At 33.5% G+C, this 14,685-nt stretch overlaps 1 protein-coding gene across 1 annotated transcript; it reads left to right on the top strand.

Moving 5' to 3' along the window:
- Positions 1–5,127: 5,127 nt before the first annotated feature.
- Positions 5,128–6,560, top strand: LOC107962216 (expansin-A10). The gene is made up of 3 exons (XM_016898534.2): positions 5,128–5,441; positions 5,579–5,891; positions 5,990–6,560. Exons 1-3 carry the CDS (start codon positions 5,297–5,299, stop codon positions 6,291–6,293), a joined length of 762 nt encoding a protein of 253 aa, XP_016754023.2. The 5' UTR covers positions 5,128–5,296; the 3' UTR covers positions 6,294–6,560.
- The last annotated feature ends 8,125 nt before the right edge of the window (positions 6,561–14,685 follow it).

A 14,685-nucleotide genomic window follows, 5' to 3' on the forward strand; every position in this document is an offset into this window, starting at 1 on the left:
CCACTGACCATACTCGGGGGTAATTGTCGGACCCACGGCTAAGATCTTCATTCGACGAGTCTGGTTCCAGGCACTAGATATTTCCCGAACCTTCTTCTTGTAATTGTCCTCCCTATAGGAAAAATCACTATAAGCCAACCCCTGCGTTGCTGTATGAATTGTCGTGATCTATACTGTCTTGATACGAGTAGAGGAGCATATCCGATAGCTCCCCATATCCCGAGCAGCGGAACCCAGTCAAAATCTCCACATCGGTACAATATCTCATCAGGAATTAACCAAGGAGCCCTCCATTCAATATTTCATCTGGAGATTCTGGAGTATCTCTATCCATTTTTCTTCTGAAATATCATCCCGTCTTGGCGTGGCCACCAATTCTCCTAGAGGGGAGTAGCTATCGGAGAATACCCGATAAGAGACCTTTTCGACTTTCCAGAAGTGGCTATGGAACCATGCCAATAAGAGCTGCGCGCATCCAATAAACCTTCCCTCCCCTGCTTTTCGACACGCATTCAAGGATCTAAAAGTTTCAGCGAGTATTGCCGGAACCGGTGTAACCCCTTTACTAAGCCGATCAAACAAATCAGATACAGCCTCGTCTATGTGTCCTAAAGCTTTGGGGAAAACCACTAGTCCATAGATACCTAAAGCGAAGACATCGACCCTTTTCTTTAAGTCAGGATGTACAAGCACCAAATCTCGCAAACTTTTCCAAGGAACACATTTACTGTCGCCCTTCTGTTGGATCCGGGCAGCGACCCACTGCTCGCTCATCCCAGTGATGTTCATTAATTTCTTTAACAACGGAGGGACACAAGCAGCTCTGGAATAAGCCTTGTCGACTTGAATCTTTGGGCACCGAAGCAAGGTCGTATACTCCTCCACAGTAGGCGTCAAATCTACCTTCCCAAAAGTGAAACAACTGTAGGCAGGATTCCAAAACTGAGCAAGGGCTCGGAATAAATACTTGTCCACTTTGACACTAAGCAGATAAGGTAGGTCACCGTAGTTACAATAGAACAGCTGCTTGGCCTCGACATCCCATTGATCCCAGACTTCTTTCATTTCTCGAAGGTCATTCTGGATTACACTGATACGGGTAAAATCCCACAATTCTGACACGTACCCTTCGGTAAGACTATCGCCTTTCTCCCGTTGTGTCGTTTCAGCCCATATTCGCACAGCCGCATTATCCTCTACTTTATCAACAAACCCCTTTTCCATGATAAGCTTTCTACCAAGAAACTGAACGCAAATCGACACCTCTTTTAGAATGAAGATGCCATGCAATCACAAACAAAGTAAATTAGCATTAAACACAGAATAAGATTAAAATAAGCGACAATAAATACAACATTCATTTAGGTAAGCACTAAAATTTGGAGTAGCTCTACTAGGTCAGTTCCTATGGCTCATTACATGTGGTTTGGCTCTAAAGTAGGGTACCTGAACCAGCAGATTCCTCGATCCTCACCCATTATAGGCTCATACGGACCGAGTTCGATTCAGGGGGATACATTTCCCTATGGCCATGCGGAGATGAAAATCTCACGAAGACATAGGTACGGATGTATCCCGAAGCGATTCACTATCCCATGCGGAGGTGAAAACCTCACGAAGGCGTAGTTTCTCACTCCCACTTAAAAGGTGTGACCAACGGTCATGCAATGCAATGCAGAAAGATACAAAATTTAAAAACAAAACCTGATGAAAACTATAACTCAAAACAAATGAAATGCAATGAAAGGATCGTAATTTAAACCAAGTTTTAATTTCGACAAAAAGACAAAAATAATCAACTGTGGCTTGACTCCTTATTTTAAGTCCCCAGTGGAGTCGCCAAGCTGTTGACACCATTTTTTGATTAAAACGGGGTCGACTTGGTTTTGAAAAGTGAAACGGGAGTCGCCACCAATCCTTTTTTATGAGGTGTGATTGGATCACCTTGAAAAGTGGTTGTTTTTTTATAAACGGTTTGATTTTCTTAAAACAACAGGTTTGGTCCACGAAATTCAGAAAAACGGGTTCGGGAGTCGGTTACGCACGAGGAAGGATTAGCACCCTCGATACGCCCAAAATTGGTACCTTAGTTGATTACTTAATGTCTTAATGTCGAAAATTGAGAATTTAAAAGAATTTTAAAAATACGATCTTTTATTAAAATGTTAAAAATTTTCAAGAAAAGGAGGATATTTCACGTTATTCGAGAAAAAGAATCATATTCAGTAAGTTAGAATACAATATCTCAAATTCTCGATACGCGAATGAAAAAGTTTATTTAAGAAATTTTAGCCGTCTTGAATTTAAAAATGAGATCATAACCAGTAAGTTAGGATGCGACCCTTTTTTAAATTTCGAGATCATTTAAAACTTGATTTTGAAAAGATTCGTGTATTTTAGATTCATCGAGAAAATCGAAACCCAGTAAGTTAGGGCACGATTTTCTCGAATCCAAACACAAAATGCCATTTTAAAAAATTGTTACATCAAGTAGATAAAACACAAAATCATGGTGAAAGCAAATTACATTTTTATGCATGGTAAATAATAAAAAGTCAACAAATAAAAAATAAACAAACAAGAATAAAGACATTTAAGCAAATAATAACGAACATGTAGATAAATAAATAAATCAACATGAATGATAATTATAATAATGAATAAAATGGTGATATATATATGTATGTATGTTAGAAACAAATTATACGGGGTAAAAACATAAAGTTAAATACAAAAAGAAGTATATATAATTATAAAATACATGTATATACATAAATAAGGAAATAGAAATGCTCATAAAATAAAAATAAAATATTCGTATGCACGTGTATTATATTGTATATGCGTAGGTATAAATATTATGTAGTATATGTATATAAATATAGATATTAAATAAATAAAAAGCAGGATAGATATAAAAAAATATTGAATATATATAATATAATATTATTATTAGATAAATATTAAAGTTTATAAATATAGATTCGTAATAATTTTAGACATATATATTATAGTATATAAGCACATATATATAAATAATAATAATATAATAATAAAAATAAATAAATGAGCAAAAAGAAAAAAACATGATTAAAAGGGACTTAAATCGAAATAAAACAAAGTTTCTGGGCCAATTTAAAAATAAAAAAGGCGGAGGGACCTAATTGCAAGCGCGCGTAAAAAAGGGGGACCGAAAGGGTAATTAAACCCTCAATGTCAAAACGACGCCGTTCCAGGGAGGAGGGCGCAGATGGTCGAAGGACCAAATCGAAAAACAAACTAAAATAGTGGGCCAATTTGCAAAAATTAAAAAAAGATTAAATTAAAAATAATTAAAACTACGGAGGGGCTAAACGAGCAATTAGCCCCTTCGCAAAGAAAACACGCGGATCCTCCTGGTAATGGGTCGGGTCGATCCGATCCAAAGCAAAACGACGCCGTTTTGGGCGTTATGGAGCTGGGCCAAAACGGCGTCGTTTCACACGCCTATATATTCAAAAATTTTCCCAAAAAATTTCATTTCCTCTTTCTTTTTTCAAAAAAAAAATCCCCAAAACCTCTCAACCCTCCCCTTTTCTCTCTGAGCGCCGGCCAAGGGTCCGGCCGAGGGCCACCGCACCGGCCGCGCCCTCCGGCCCGGCGCCACCGTGTACGGCGGCGGGGAGACCAAAAGTCTCCCTTTTTCTCTCCGATGACTCTCCTCGGCCTCCTGAGCGCTCCGGCGACGTAAAGAAAAGGGTAATAAGCTTCTTTTTTAATCTTTTTTTATATTTTTGTGTAAAAAATGAAAGAAATAAAATCGTAAAAAAAGCAACAGTAGAGAGGAAAAAAAGGAAAACCGGTCAAAGATTAGTGTTAACCTTTTTATTTCTCTTCTTTCTGGAAAAACAAGGGCCGAACCCCTTTTACAGTCAATAAACATGGCTTTTATAGCTAACATTACATGCTTTTTCTTTTCATTTTGGTTGCTGTTCTTTGCGTGTTTTGCAGGTGCTTTGATGGGAGTGGTTAGTGGTGGTTGCGGCGGTGGCAGGGAGTTGGTGCACTAGGGTTTCAGTCTCTGAAACCCTAGTCTGATGTGGGCTTGTCCATTGGTTCGGGTATTGGGCCGTTCGGGTTTTTGGGCTCTGGGTTAGGCTAGTTGGGTTGGTGGGTTAGTTTAATTGGTTTGAGTTTTTTTTTTATTTTTTGTAATTGGGCCCCACGCTAAAATTGGGCTTGTACAAATAGCCGGAACCATGAACAGCTACAGTGATTGGCAAGATGATGGGAATTTCTATTTTTTTTTCTACATTCAAACCCCCTTTGAAACAACACTAAAAATACACATTCACATTTCACGACCAGACATGTGTCCTTGTTACCCATTTTCCCATATTCAATGCCTTTGATGGATCATTGCTTCATCAAAAACAGCATTTTACACAACGTGTGAAACTGAAAGGGTTTCTAAAATGACACACATTCAACTCTTAAAACTAATTTATTACAACCTTTGTTGAATTCCCTACTCTTTTCTCTTATTTTGGGTTGGACATTTCTCATTAGCCTACCAAATTAGACTGATTTATTGACTATAAATTTATACATTAACTATCAGCTATGAGGTAGGTAGAGTTGATTGATATGGGTATTGTTACCAATGTAGGAAGGCGTGGGTTTAAGTGCGATAAAGCGCATTATTCTCATATTTATAGGTTTAGAGAGAGGCTATAGATAGTTCTAAGTATGTTACTATGATTTATTGTATGAACCCATATATCATCACCGCACCAAATACAAAATAAAAAAAAAACTCATAAATAAAATAGAAGAATAATACGCTTTAACACACTTGAATTCACGTCATCCTGTATTGATAACAACGTATGCCTTTAAGTCTTAGGTTGTCAAATATATTTAAATGTTAAAATTGTCAATGTTTTATCAAACACGAGTTGTTTGAAGTGAAGTAGAGATATAACAAATTTAGAAAGGGAATGGTAAAATTTACAAGTGATTGTGAATCCCCATAATGAGATAAATGCATGTGAGGGTGGGGGCCTAGCGGTTGGTAGTCTAACTGGAACATTTGCATGTGCAGTCTTTGCTACTTGTAAATGACTTGAAAATATGTTTTCGTGGCCTCCCTTTTATATGTGCAACGTGAGACGTGAACTCCACATATCACCGCCCCTACACCTTTTCTGTCATTTAATTTCCTATATAAACCCCCTTTTTCTCCCATCCCTATGTCACAAAGCATCAACCACTAAACACATCAATTACCCTTTCTCCTTCGCCACTCATAAACAGAATGACAATCACAGCATTTTCTGCAACTTCTCTGCTGCTCTTCCTCATCTGCATTTGCCTTCCAAGCGTCTATGGTGACTACGGTGGTGGATGGCAAGGTGGTGATGCTACATTCTATGGTGGTGGTGATGCATCTGGCACTATGGGTAGGTTTTTATTTAGGGACCTTTTTCGTGTGGGGTTCAAGTGTGTACTTTCCAAAGTGCACTTACTACTACAACTTTTTGAGTTTACTTAAACTGAGAGTCCAATCATTATAATCTTACTGCTGCTGCTATTTCAGGAGGTGCTTGTGGATATGGCAATTTGTACAGCCAAGGCTATGGGACTAACACTGCCGCACTTAGCACTGCCTTGTTCAACAATGGATTGAGCTGCGGTTCTTGCTATGAAATGAAGTGTGACAATGACCCTAAATGGTGCTTGCCCGGATCCATTATAGTGACTGCAACCAACTTCTGCCCCCCCAACTTTGCATTGTCCAACGACAATGGTGGGTGGTGCAATCCTCCTCTCCAACACTTTGACATGGCCGAGCCTGCCTTCTTGCAAATCGCTCAATACCGCGCTGGAATTGTTCCCATTTCATTCAGAAGGTAAGCTTTAACACCCTTTTCGACCAAATCCATGAATAAATGCTTTGTTTCTTTTCATTTCATTCATCTTAACAAAATATTTGTGTTGGTCTAAACAGAGTCCCCTGTATGAAGAAAGGAGGAATCAGGTTTACCATCAACGGCCACTCTTACTTCAACTTGGTCCTCATCACGAACGTCGCAGGTGCTGGGGATGTCCATGCTGTGTCAATCAAGGGCTCTAAGACAGGATGGCAATCAATGTCGAGAAACTGGGGTCAAAACTGGCAGAGCAACTCTTACCTCAATGGTCAAAGCCTGTCTTTCCAAGTAACCACAAGTGATGGGAGGACCGTGACCAGCTACAACGTGGCACCTGCAAATTGGCAGTTTGGACAAACCTTTGAAGGTGGTCAGTTTTAGAGTTTCAGGGCAAAGGCCTGGAATTCCAACATTTGTTTGTTATGTAATGTAATAGCCATTGTTTGAGACAGACAGAGAAACAGGGGAAGAAGGTATAGGAGAGGTTCAGTCCCAACGTGGCTGTCCTGTCTATTGCTGAGGTGGTTTATTAGCACCCGCTACGCCTTTTATTTTTACATACATATATATATATGAATTGTGATATTCCATTGTTTTGGCTTTTGTTTGATTATAGCCATGAATGAATATCAAGTGAAATTTTTATTCTCTTAATTCCAAAGTTGAATGGATTTGATTATTGATCCCAACTTCGTCTGTATTACAAATTGGAAAGTTGTAATTATCCAATCAAGAAAATCTTATTAATGTAAGGTTTAATTCCTATCCAAACACATGCCATATTTCCTTGGTTTTCACCATATAACCACTTTTTCATTCTTCAATGCATCTACAAGGGACAAAGACACCACCACTTTACTACTTCATTACTGGATATGCGGTAGAATGAGTTTAGTTTACTTTTTCTCTTACGTTATAATATTACTATAATATTTAATTTCACTGTCACTATTATTTTTACTTTTTGAACATTAATTTCATTATAAATTCTTATTATATCCATTTTTTGTGATATAATATTCAGAACTACTCATAGTCCCTCCTCAATCCTTAAATAGGAGGATAATATATTTTAGCGCACTCAAACCCACATCCTTTTACACTAACAACAATATCAATGTCAATCGAGCTAAAACACACAAAAAAAACTTTTTATACTTTAAACTGATATTTGCTTCTAATTATTATGTAATAATGTTTTCCCACCATGTAATAATGTGCTATGCAAAAAATGTTATTAATTTTTTTTTTAATTCCTTTAATTTTTGATGTTTCAGTAAATCAGTGTTTTCGTTAATTCTAAATATATTTTTTTTGGTATTACAACAAACTTATCTCTTAAAGTTTACATATTCTGTCAATTTGGTCTTTATTTAACAATTTTAGTTTATAATATTTACACAAAATATATAAATATCAGCGATTAAATTTGTTATTATACCAATAAAATTTAAGAAAATATTTAGTACATTGTGAATGGAGTTTTTAAACTCGGCTAGAAGGTTGTGCACTAAAATATTTTAAAAAAGAAAGAGAGACATGTGGTAATTTTTAAAGCTGCTTGTGAAGTAAAAAAAGGGACATTGCCAGTGTACCAAATACGAACAATTGACGAAAAATATTGACGTCATGATTAATTGTCTTTAGTTGCTCACTTTTAAAATTGATAGAGACTAAATTACTCTAATTGTTTCTAGAATAATCAATTTATTCAATATTAAAATAGAAAGGGGTCAGAAACATATTTTTACCAAAAAAAATTACTACCCTATAGTCCTGATTTACTAACGTAGGTCCATTGGCGGTGTCACGTGTTTGTTGTGAAATATACTAATGAGTACCTAACGCAAGGCATGTGTTGCGGGTAAAAGACTTAACTACTTCAACCGACCAACCCTGGTTCAGTCGTAATCTCAAGCTTTAAAAAAGTTCATGCTTTCGTTTATTTCCCTTTTACAATTTATATTTAAAATTTGTGATTATTTCTCTTTTACAATTTATATGTATAAGCCCAAGAAAAAAAAGTATATATAAATTCTCAAATAAATTTTATGGGTTGAGCTATCCGTTTAAAAAGTAAAAGAATTTTAATAAAAAAATAAATAAAAAAAATAAGTTTAAATAAAAAAATAAGGCTCATTTTCTAAATGGATCAAGCCTCGAATAAGATTTTTTTTATGGGACCTGATCCAGCCCGACCCAAATAAGTTAATTTGTTTTTTTTTTGTTGTTTTGCTACTATTTCGTTATTATATTGTTACTATTTTGTTGTTATTGGTTTGGCTATTATATAATTTTTGTTTTATTATTACTTTTGTTACTATTTTAGAGGCATTTGCTTGTTAAATTACAACTATTTTAGGGTTATTTAAGTATAAATATTTTTTTAATATATTTTTAATTTGTTTAGAAACATTTATTTTAATGTTTTTAGTGTATTTGATCTATTATGTTTTAATTTTTTTATATATAAATATTAATACAGGCGGATTAAATCAGTCTCGAGTTTAGAATTTGGGTAGAATTTTGAGCCAATTTTCGAGTTAGGCCAAACTTGGGCCTAGAAAATAAGCCTAAAATTTTATATCGGCTTGACCTAACCCCACCTATGATCAAGTCTTTTCTCGAATGAGAAGAAAAAGAAAGAAAAAGGAAAAGAAAGAATTATCCCCGAAGCATTGATATTATTAACAATAGCTAAAGTCTTAAGTTTTGAATATTTAAGTTTGAATTTCACTATACACAGTTAAGCATTTGTGAGTTATAATACTATTTGATTTAGTGAAACTTCAAAAAAACCAAAAGAAAAGAATCGAAGGTTTTTTTCCCATATTTTCCTTCTTTTCTAATAGGAGAGCTCCCATTTTTCGAGGAGCTACAAGCTTCTCCTTTTTCCTTAATACTTCCAGCACCATTCAATCTTATGGCTCTCCGTTTTAAGGGTGAATCATCCGCAATCTCTCAACTTAAAAAATTTGTATAAACAATTAATAAGGTGATTGTGAATTCACTCCGAATCCCTAAAATCAATCAAAAATATAACTCTTTTCAAAAATCCAAGGTCACTCATACTGATTCACAGTGAGTTTAGATATAAAATAGGTTAAATTCTTTTCAACCTCATTTTGTATATTGGCATAATTACTTGTCATTCTCTAATCCACATATGTATGCAAGCTCCACAAGTATATTAACTTTACACATAAAGATGAGCGTTCAATCGAATTGAATAAAAAAATTTCGAATTGACGAGTCTTATTTTATCATCCATATTAAATAAGTAACGTGAAAACAATATAAGTATATCAACATGCTAAAATCCATATTAAATAAATTATTAACATGTAAATTTTTTTTGTACAATTTTATAATATTTTAAACACATAAAAATAACCAAAAAAAAGGCCTAGACTATAAAATATTTATAAATGATATGCCTAATGTACAACAAATCAATGGAGCAAAATAGCTCTTACCATAACTTAGTTTAACATAACATTGCAAAAAAAAAAAATCATATTTCATTAATCAGGCAATAATGTTGGATCCAATCAATGTTAATTATAGAGGTAAATATCAAATTTACACATTGTATGAAACTTTAATTTGTTTCAATTGTACATATAAAACTTTAATTTTGATTTAATTATAAACATTTAAAAATAAATAAATCCAATAATTTTCATGTTAGATAAATAAAAATTTTTGTATATGCAAAAAGTAATCTCAAAATGATACTACATCGAGTATGGTGTTAATTTAATATTCATGTATTAAATTGCATAAAACTAAAGTTCATGTATCAAATTAAATATTAAATCATAATTCATGTATAACTTTGATATATCCCCCTTAATCTATATCATATATATATAATATTCATTATAAGGTCTTAGAGTCCCAACTAACGTCTTAATTTTTTTACATGTGGCATACTTATCCTATTAACACATGACAAGTACAACACAATCCATCTATATATCCATTTTTTTATTTACATTTTTTAATTAAATTCTATCACTCAATATTAATTTTGTCCATAGTTAATAAAAAGTTAATTTATAAAATATCAAAAATTAATAAATTAGCTTATAATTTTTAAATTAATGAAACAAATACTTGAAATATGATAATATATATAAAGTAAATTTACTTTTTTTATTATTATAAAATAAAAGTTTTCATTAATTTTACATTATATTGTTGTACTGGTGTTAAATATTAAGACAGAATAAAAAAAATTAAATACTTTTCAAGTTATTTTAAATTAAAACCAAGTAAAAAAATTTAATCAAATAAATATTAAAATAAAAAATTTTAATATAGAGTTAAAACATAGTGGTAAATTTACTTTTAATTGATAAGCACGATCGTAAATATCAATTAAAGTGTAACATAATGATAATTTTCAATTTCACCTAAAATATAGTGACAATTTTGCACATGAAGATGAACTTTTAAATTTTAGTGGTAAACCTTTAAAAAGGTTATAGTATATTTTATTAATTAATACAATCAATCTGAAAACCAACTCCTAAAAGAGCCATGGGATTAATGGGGGTATTTTAGGTAGTACAAAAAATCAATAGGGATAATTTATACTATTACAAAGCCCATCTTAAGCATATACCAGAAGTGGTGCCCAAGCCATGTTAAGCTTATTACCTTTTGAGTTTGGGGCTTAATGGTATAAAAAATATTGAGCTCTTAAAATTAAAAAAATTAATGCATCATTCGTTTAGTTAATGTTGATCAAGTTTGACAGTTAAGTTTTACCGATTTACTTGATGAAGCAAGTAAAATGAATCTAAGGGTGGTGGTTGATGTCTATTGATTTTTTTGGTTTGGTATACTCATGCACTTTTATGGGCATGTACTCAAAAGAATGAGTGTTGGAGCTGCTTGCCATATTACTATGTTACTATGTTTTCTTTTATTAATGCTATCTTTTCTATTGAATTAATGATTAATTTCATAATTTATTTTCATGGCTAACGGATTGAATTAAGGGGAGTGTTGGGTAAAAGATCATTTTAATCGAGATGGATTCTGTATTTTTGGTCAATATTAGTTTGCATATCCCGGATGCAACGTCAATTGCAACTGGGTTGCTGTGCAACTTATCATATTTGTTGGCATCTTTTTTACCAAAAATCTTGGTTAGTAACAATGTTTTGAATTTTTATTACAGACTTTGGTGTAATTAAATTTCTTTAATTAAAAAGATCTTTTCAGTAATAAGTCTATTCTTAAAAGATCTATGTTATTTGATTCTATATTGAAGATCCACTTGAGCATAATTCAAGGAGATTGAGGTTCATATTGACTAAAGTCAATATACGCCTATTTAAGAGAAAAGATTTGTTCTTGTTATTGTACAAGTGACAAGAGAACACTTCGCACTTATTTTGTTTATTTTAAGAAATCTATTTTAATGTAAATACATTCTAGTCAAACTTTTTCTTTATGTTCAGTTAATAACTAAGCTTTCGAGGAGAAAGTCTTAGTGGGAAGAGTGATCTAGTTAATATATAGGAATGATGTTGTAACTTAATGAGTGAGTTAAACTTAAATAACATTTTGTATTGTCAGTTAGTATGTCAAACTTTACTGGATCCTTTAGTAAATAAAATTAATGTACAATTGTGGAGATATATACTAGTTTTTTTTTGCGCGATACATGAGTTAATTATATTGATCCCAACTGCCCTTCATATCATTTATTATTGTAAAGATGAAAATATTCTTTGTTTCAAACTCCAACCCAAAACAATTATAGTGTGCCACTATTCAATATATTGTTGTTCCTCAAAAGAAAAGAAAAATGTTGATTTGGTTGAATGCTAGTATGAGAAAAATCATGAAACTTTCTCCACTTGATTGGAGAAATATTGTTAGTTTGGAAGTTTTTGTATAATATCATCATTTGCAAAAAACTTGGCCACAAAACACTTATATAGGAAGTGAGGGAGAATGGTTTGATTCTTGAGGGATGGGGGTGTAATGTTAGGTTGTGGAATGCAGAGTTGAGACTTAGGGTTGGAGCCTATATGTTGACCTCTTCGTCCTACCATTCCCTTGGTGGACTGGGTTCATGTGCTTCATTTGTCAAAAGTGAGCTGAACTTGGTTCACATCAGGTCAGGGATTTTGCTGTAGTCAAACGACAGCAAGTACTCATTAATCATCATATAAAGTTGACATCTGTAGTCTTCTTCACATAAATTAAAACCAAAAACAACAAAGAAAAAGTGATAAAATTTTTCTTACTTTATGATCAAATTCCATGGTCTGACCCTACTTTCCATGAACCTAATAATACTATTTTATCTCATTATAATCATGATGCTACCAAGTAAGTGCCCTATAAAATATTTAGATGGGTATAGCTTTCTTCAAAACTTGTTCATCTTAATCCGAAACTGCTCAGTTTGTGAAATGGCAAAGAAGGAGCTGATCATGAAACCCAGTTTTCTTCACTTGTTTTTGGTTGCAGCACTGGTTTTGTCGTCCATTATGGTTACCAGCAGCAGGTTTAGTTGGAGTACTTGTGATCCTGCATGCCAGATGGAATTAACAAGAACAAGAAGGGTTCTAGAGAAGCAAGATTATTCAGGATATGTTCCAAGCCCCGATGATTATGATTACAATGGTTTCTACAGAAGACAAGGTGATGTTCCAAGCCCAGGAATTGGTCATTGAAGTCAGTGCTATCAGTTGATAGTCCCATGCCATGTTCTCAAGCTTCTTCTTCTTCTTGTTGTTTTTTCGTTTTTCTTCCATATTTTCTTTTCTAGTTCTTATCTCTCTATATATATTCATATCTATTCCTTGTTAATACACATTATTTATACTTGTGTGTTTTTTATTGTCAAGACAGTAAACTATAGACAAAATAAAGTTGAGTCATTTATAGTCAAAACATTTATGTAATGAGGGTGGCTTTAATTTGAATTCTGAACATGAAAAGTGATGTGGTTTAGAAGACAAAACATCAATGATTTTGACACGATCTGATTAGCAACTCAAAGGCAAAGATTGCTAAGACCTTGTCCCACCTGGTTTTGCATGCCTAAGGATTGTGTTATTTAGAAGTTAACATCATGGGTAATTCTACTCCTATATTGCTTGCTTTTAGACAAAGAGACTCGCAACTACTTCACTTGCTTAGTTTTCACAATTAAAAGGTCTTGTTTCTGCAAATTCCCATGTCCCAAGCAATGCTCATCACTAGTCTTTTTAGGTACAAATTTTTGTACTCCATAGATTAGCTGTTATCTCTTATTATTACTTGAACAACTTGATGGTCAAGTTTATATCTGTAGCAGCCTGAAAAGTAATACTATAAAACGAGTTAAGCTATGTGTACGTACACATTAAGCTACTACTATGCTCATGCATGGGATGGGCTGATGGAGAAAGGCAATTTCCCATTTCCAAACTCCTTTCTTAACAAGTTTCCTGCTCAAGACTGGACAAATTTTCAATTTGGGCTTCAAGTTTTGATTTGATAATTATATGCAATTTGGACAGTTCAAAGCCTTAAAGTGGAGAATGGAAACAAAATAGGAAAGATATTTGTGATACCAACATGTCCAGGCTGCTTCATCTTGCCTGCCATGGCAGGCTCTCAGCCTCATTGCTTTCTCCAATTTTCAGTTGACAGTTAACCCTAAACCCTACCACATTTAAAGATTATGTCATGTAGCACAGTTGAAATTCTTGAGCTGTATTTGATCCAAAGAATGATATATATACACTTGATAGAACAAGTTGCATTGCTTGCAGGGAAGGTTAATTTTGTTAGTACATATGGGCCATGGCTATTTGGTTGCAATAATCAATGACAATTATAGCTATAGAAAAATCTAGGCAAGAATAATTAGATACAGTTTCTTTTGGAAGCTGAAAAGTTTAACCTTCTATAAGGTTGGTGATAGGCTCTAACCCCTAATTGCAGTAACTTCTTTTTACCTAAATTTTTTTACCAAAAAAAAGAAACTTTTCCAATTTTTGTTCGCACAATTTTTATTAAAGATAGTTACACGTGGCATATTCATGTTGACTTATAAAAGATGGAAAATTTTAACCGAAATAGCAATTTATTCTTTAATTTAATACGTAAGGATTAATTTATTAATTTTTTTAAGTAAAGAGAACAAAATGTAAGAATATCCATGATACTTTTACCGGTTATTGTTGACTATATTCACATTGGATGCTTCAACACAAAGGTGTTGAAGCTAGGTTCCATGCTTACCAATTTGTCTTTGAATTGAGTTCTATCATCTGACTCATTTGTTTGTCTTTTTATAAAAAGCCATTCCAGCTTTTCCTGTTAATTTCGGGAGTTGGTGTAAAAGGCTTCTCCATGCATTACTGTTGTTTTTTAGAAGCGTAATGGAGAAATCAATTACTAAATACATCATTAACTTTGAGTTAAAATATACTTCAAAGGGTCCTATAGCTTCCAACATAGTAGAAGACCTTCTTTGGTTAAGATTGTTTTATTTTTAACATATCCTTAGCATAATTTCCAATGACAGCAAACACAAAATACAAGTGATTTCAAAGCTGAAACTGACTGAGAACCATACTTCACCTACCAATGAAAACGCCATTCATCAATCATTTTTATCTTAATATTTGTCAAACCTGGTCCCATCCTTTGTGTAACCTACCCCAAAGGGCAAGAGGCTAAAGCTACACTACTGGTAAAGTTTCTCTCACCACCATTCATTTTCTTAACCCCACTTTAATTGTCTGCTAGCTGT

The sequence above is a fragment of the Gossypium hirsutum genome, chromosome A05 (genome assembly GCF_007990345.1).
Source record: "Gossypium hirsutum isolate 1008001.06 chromosome A05, Gossypium_hirsutum_v2.1, whole genome shotgun sequence".
Lineage (NCBI taxonomy): Eukaryota > Viridiplantae > Streptophyta > Magnoliopsida > Malvales > Malvaceae > Gossypium > Gossypium hirsutum.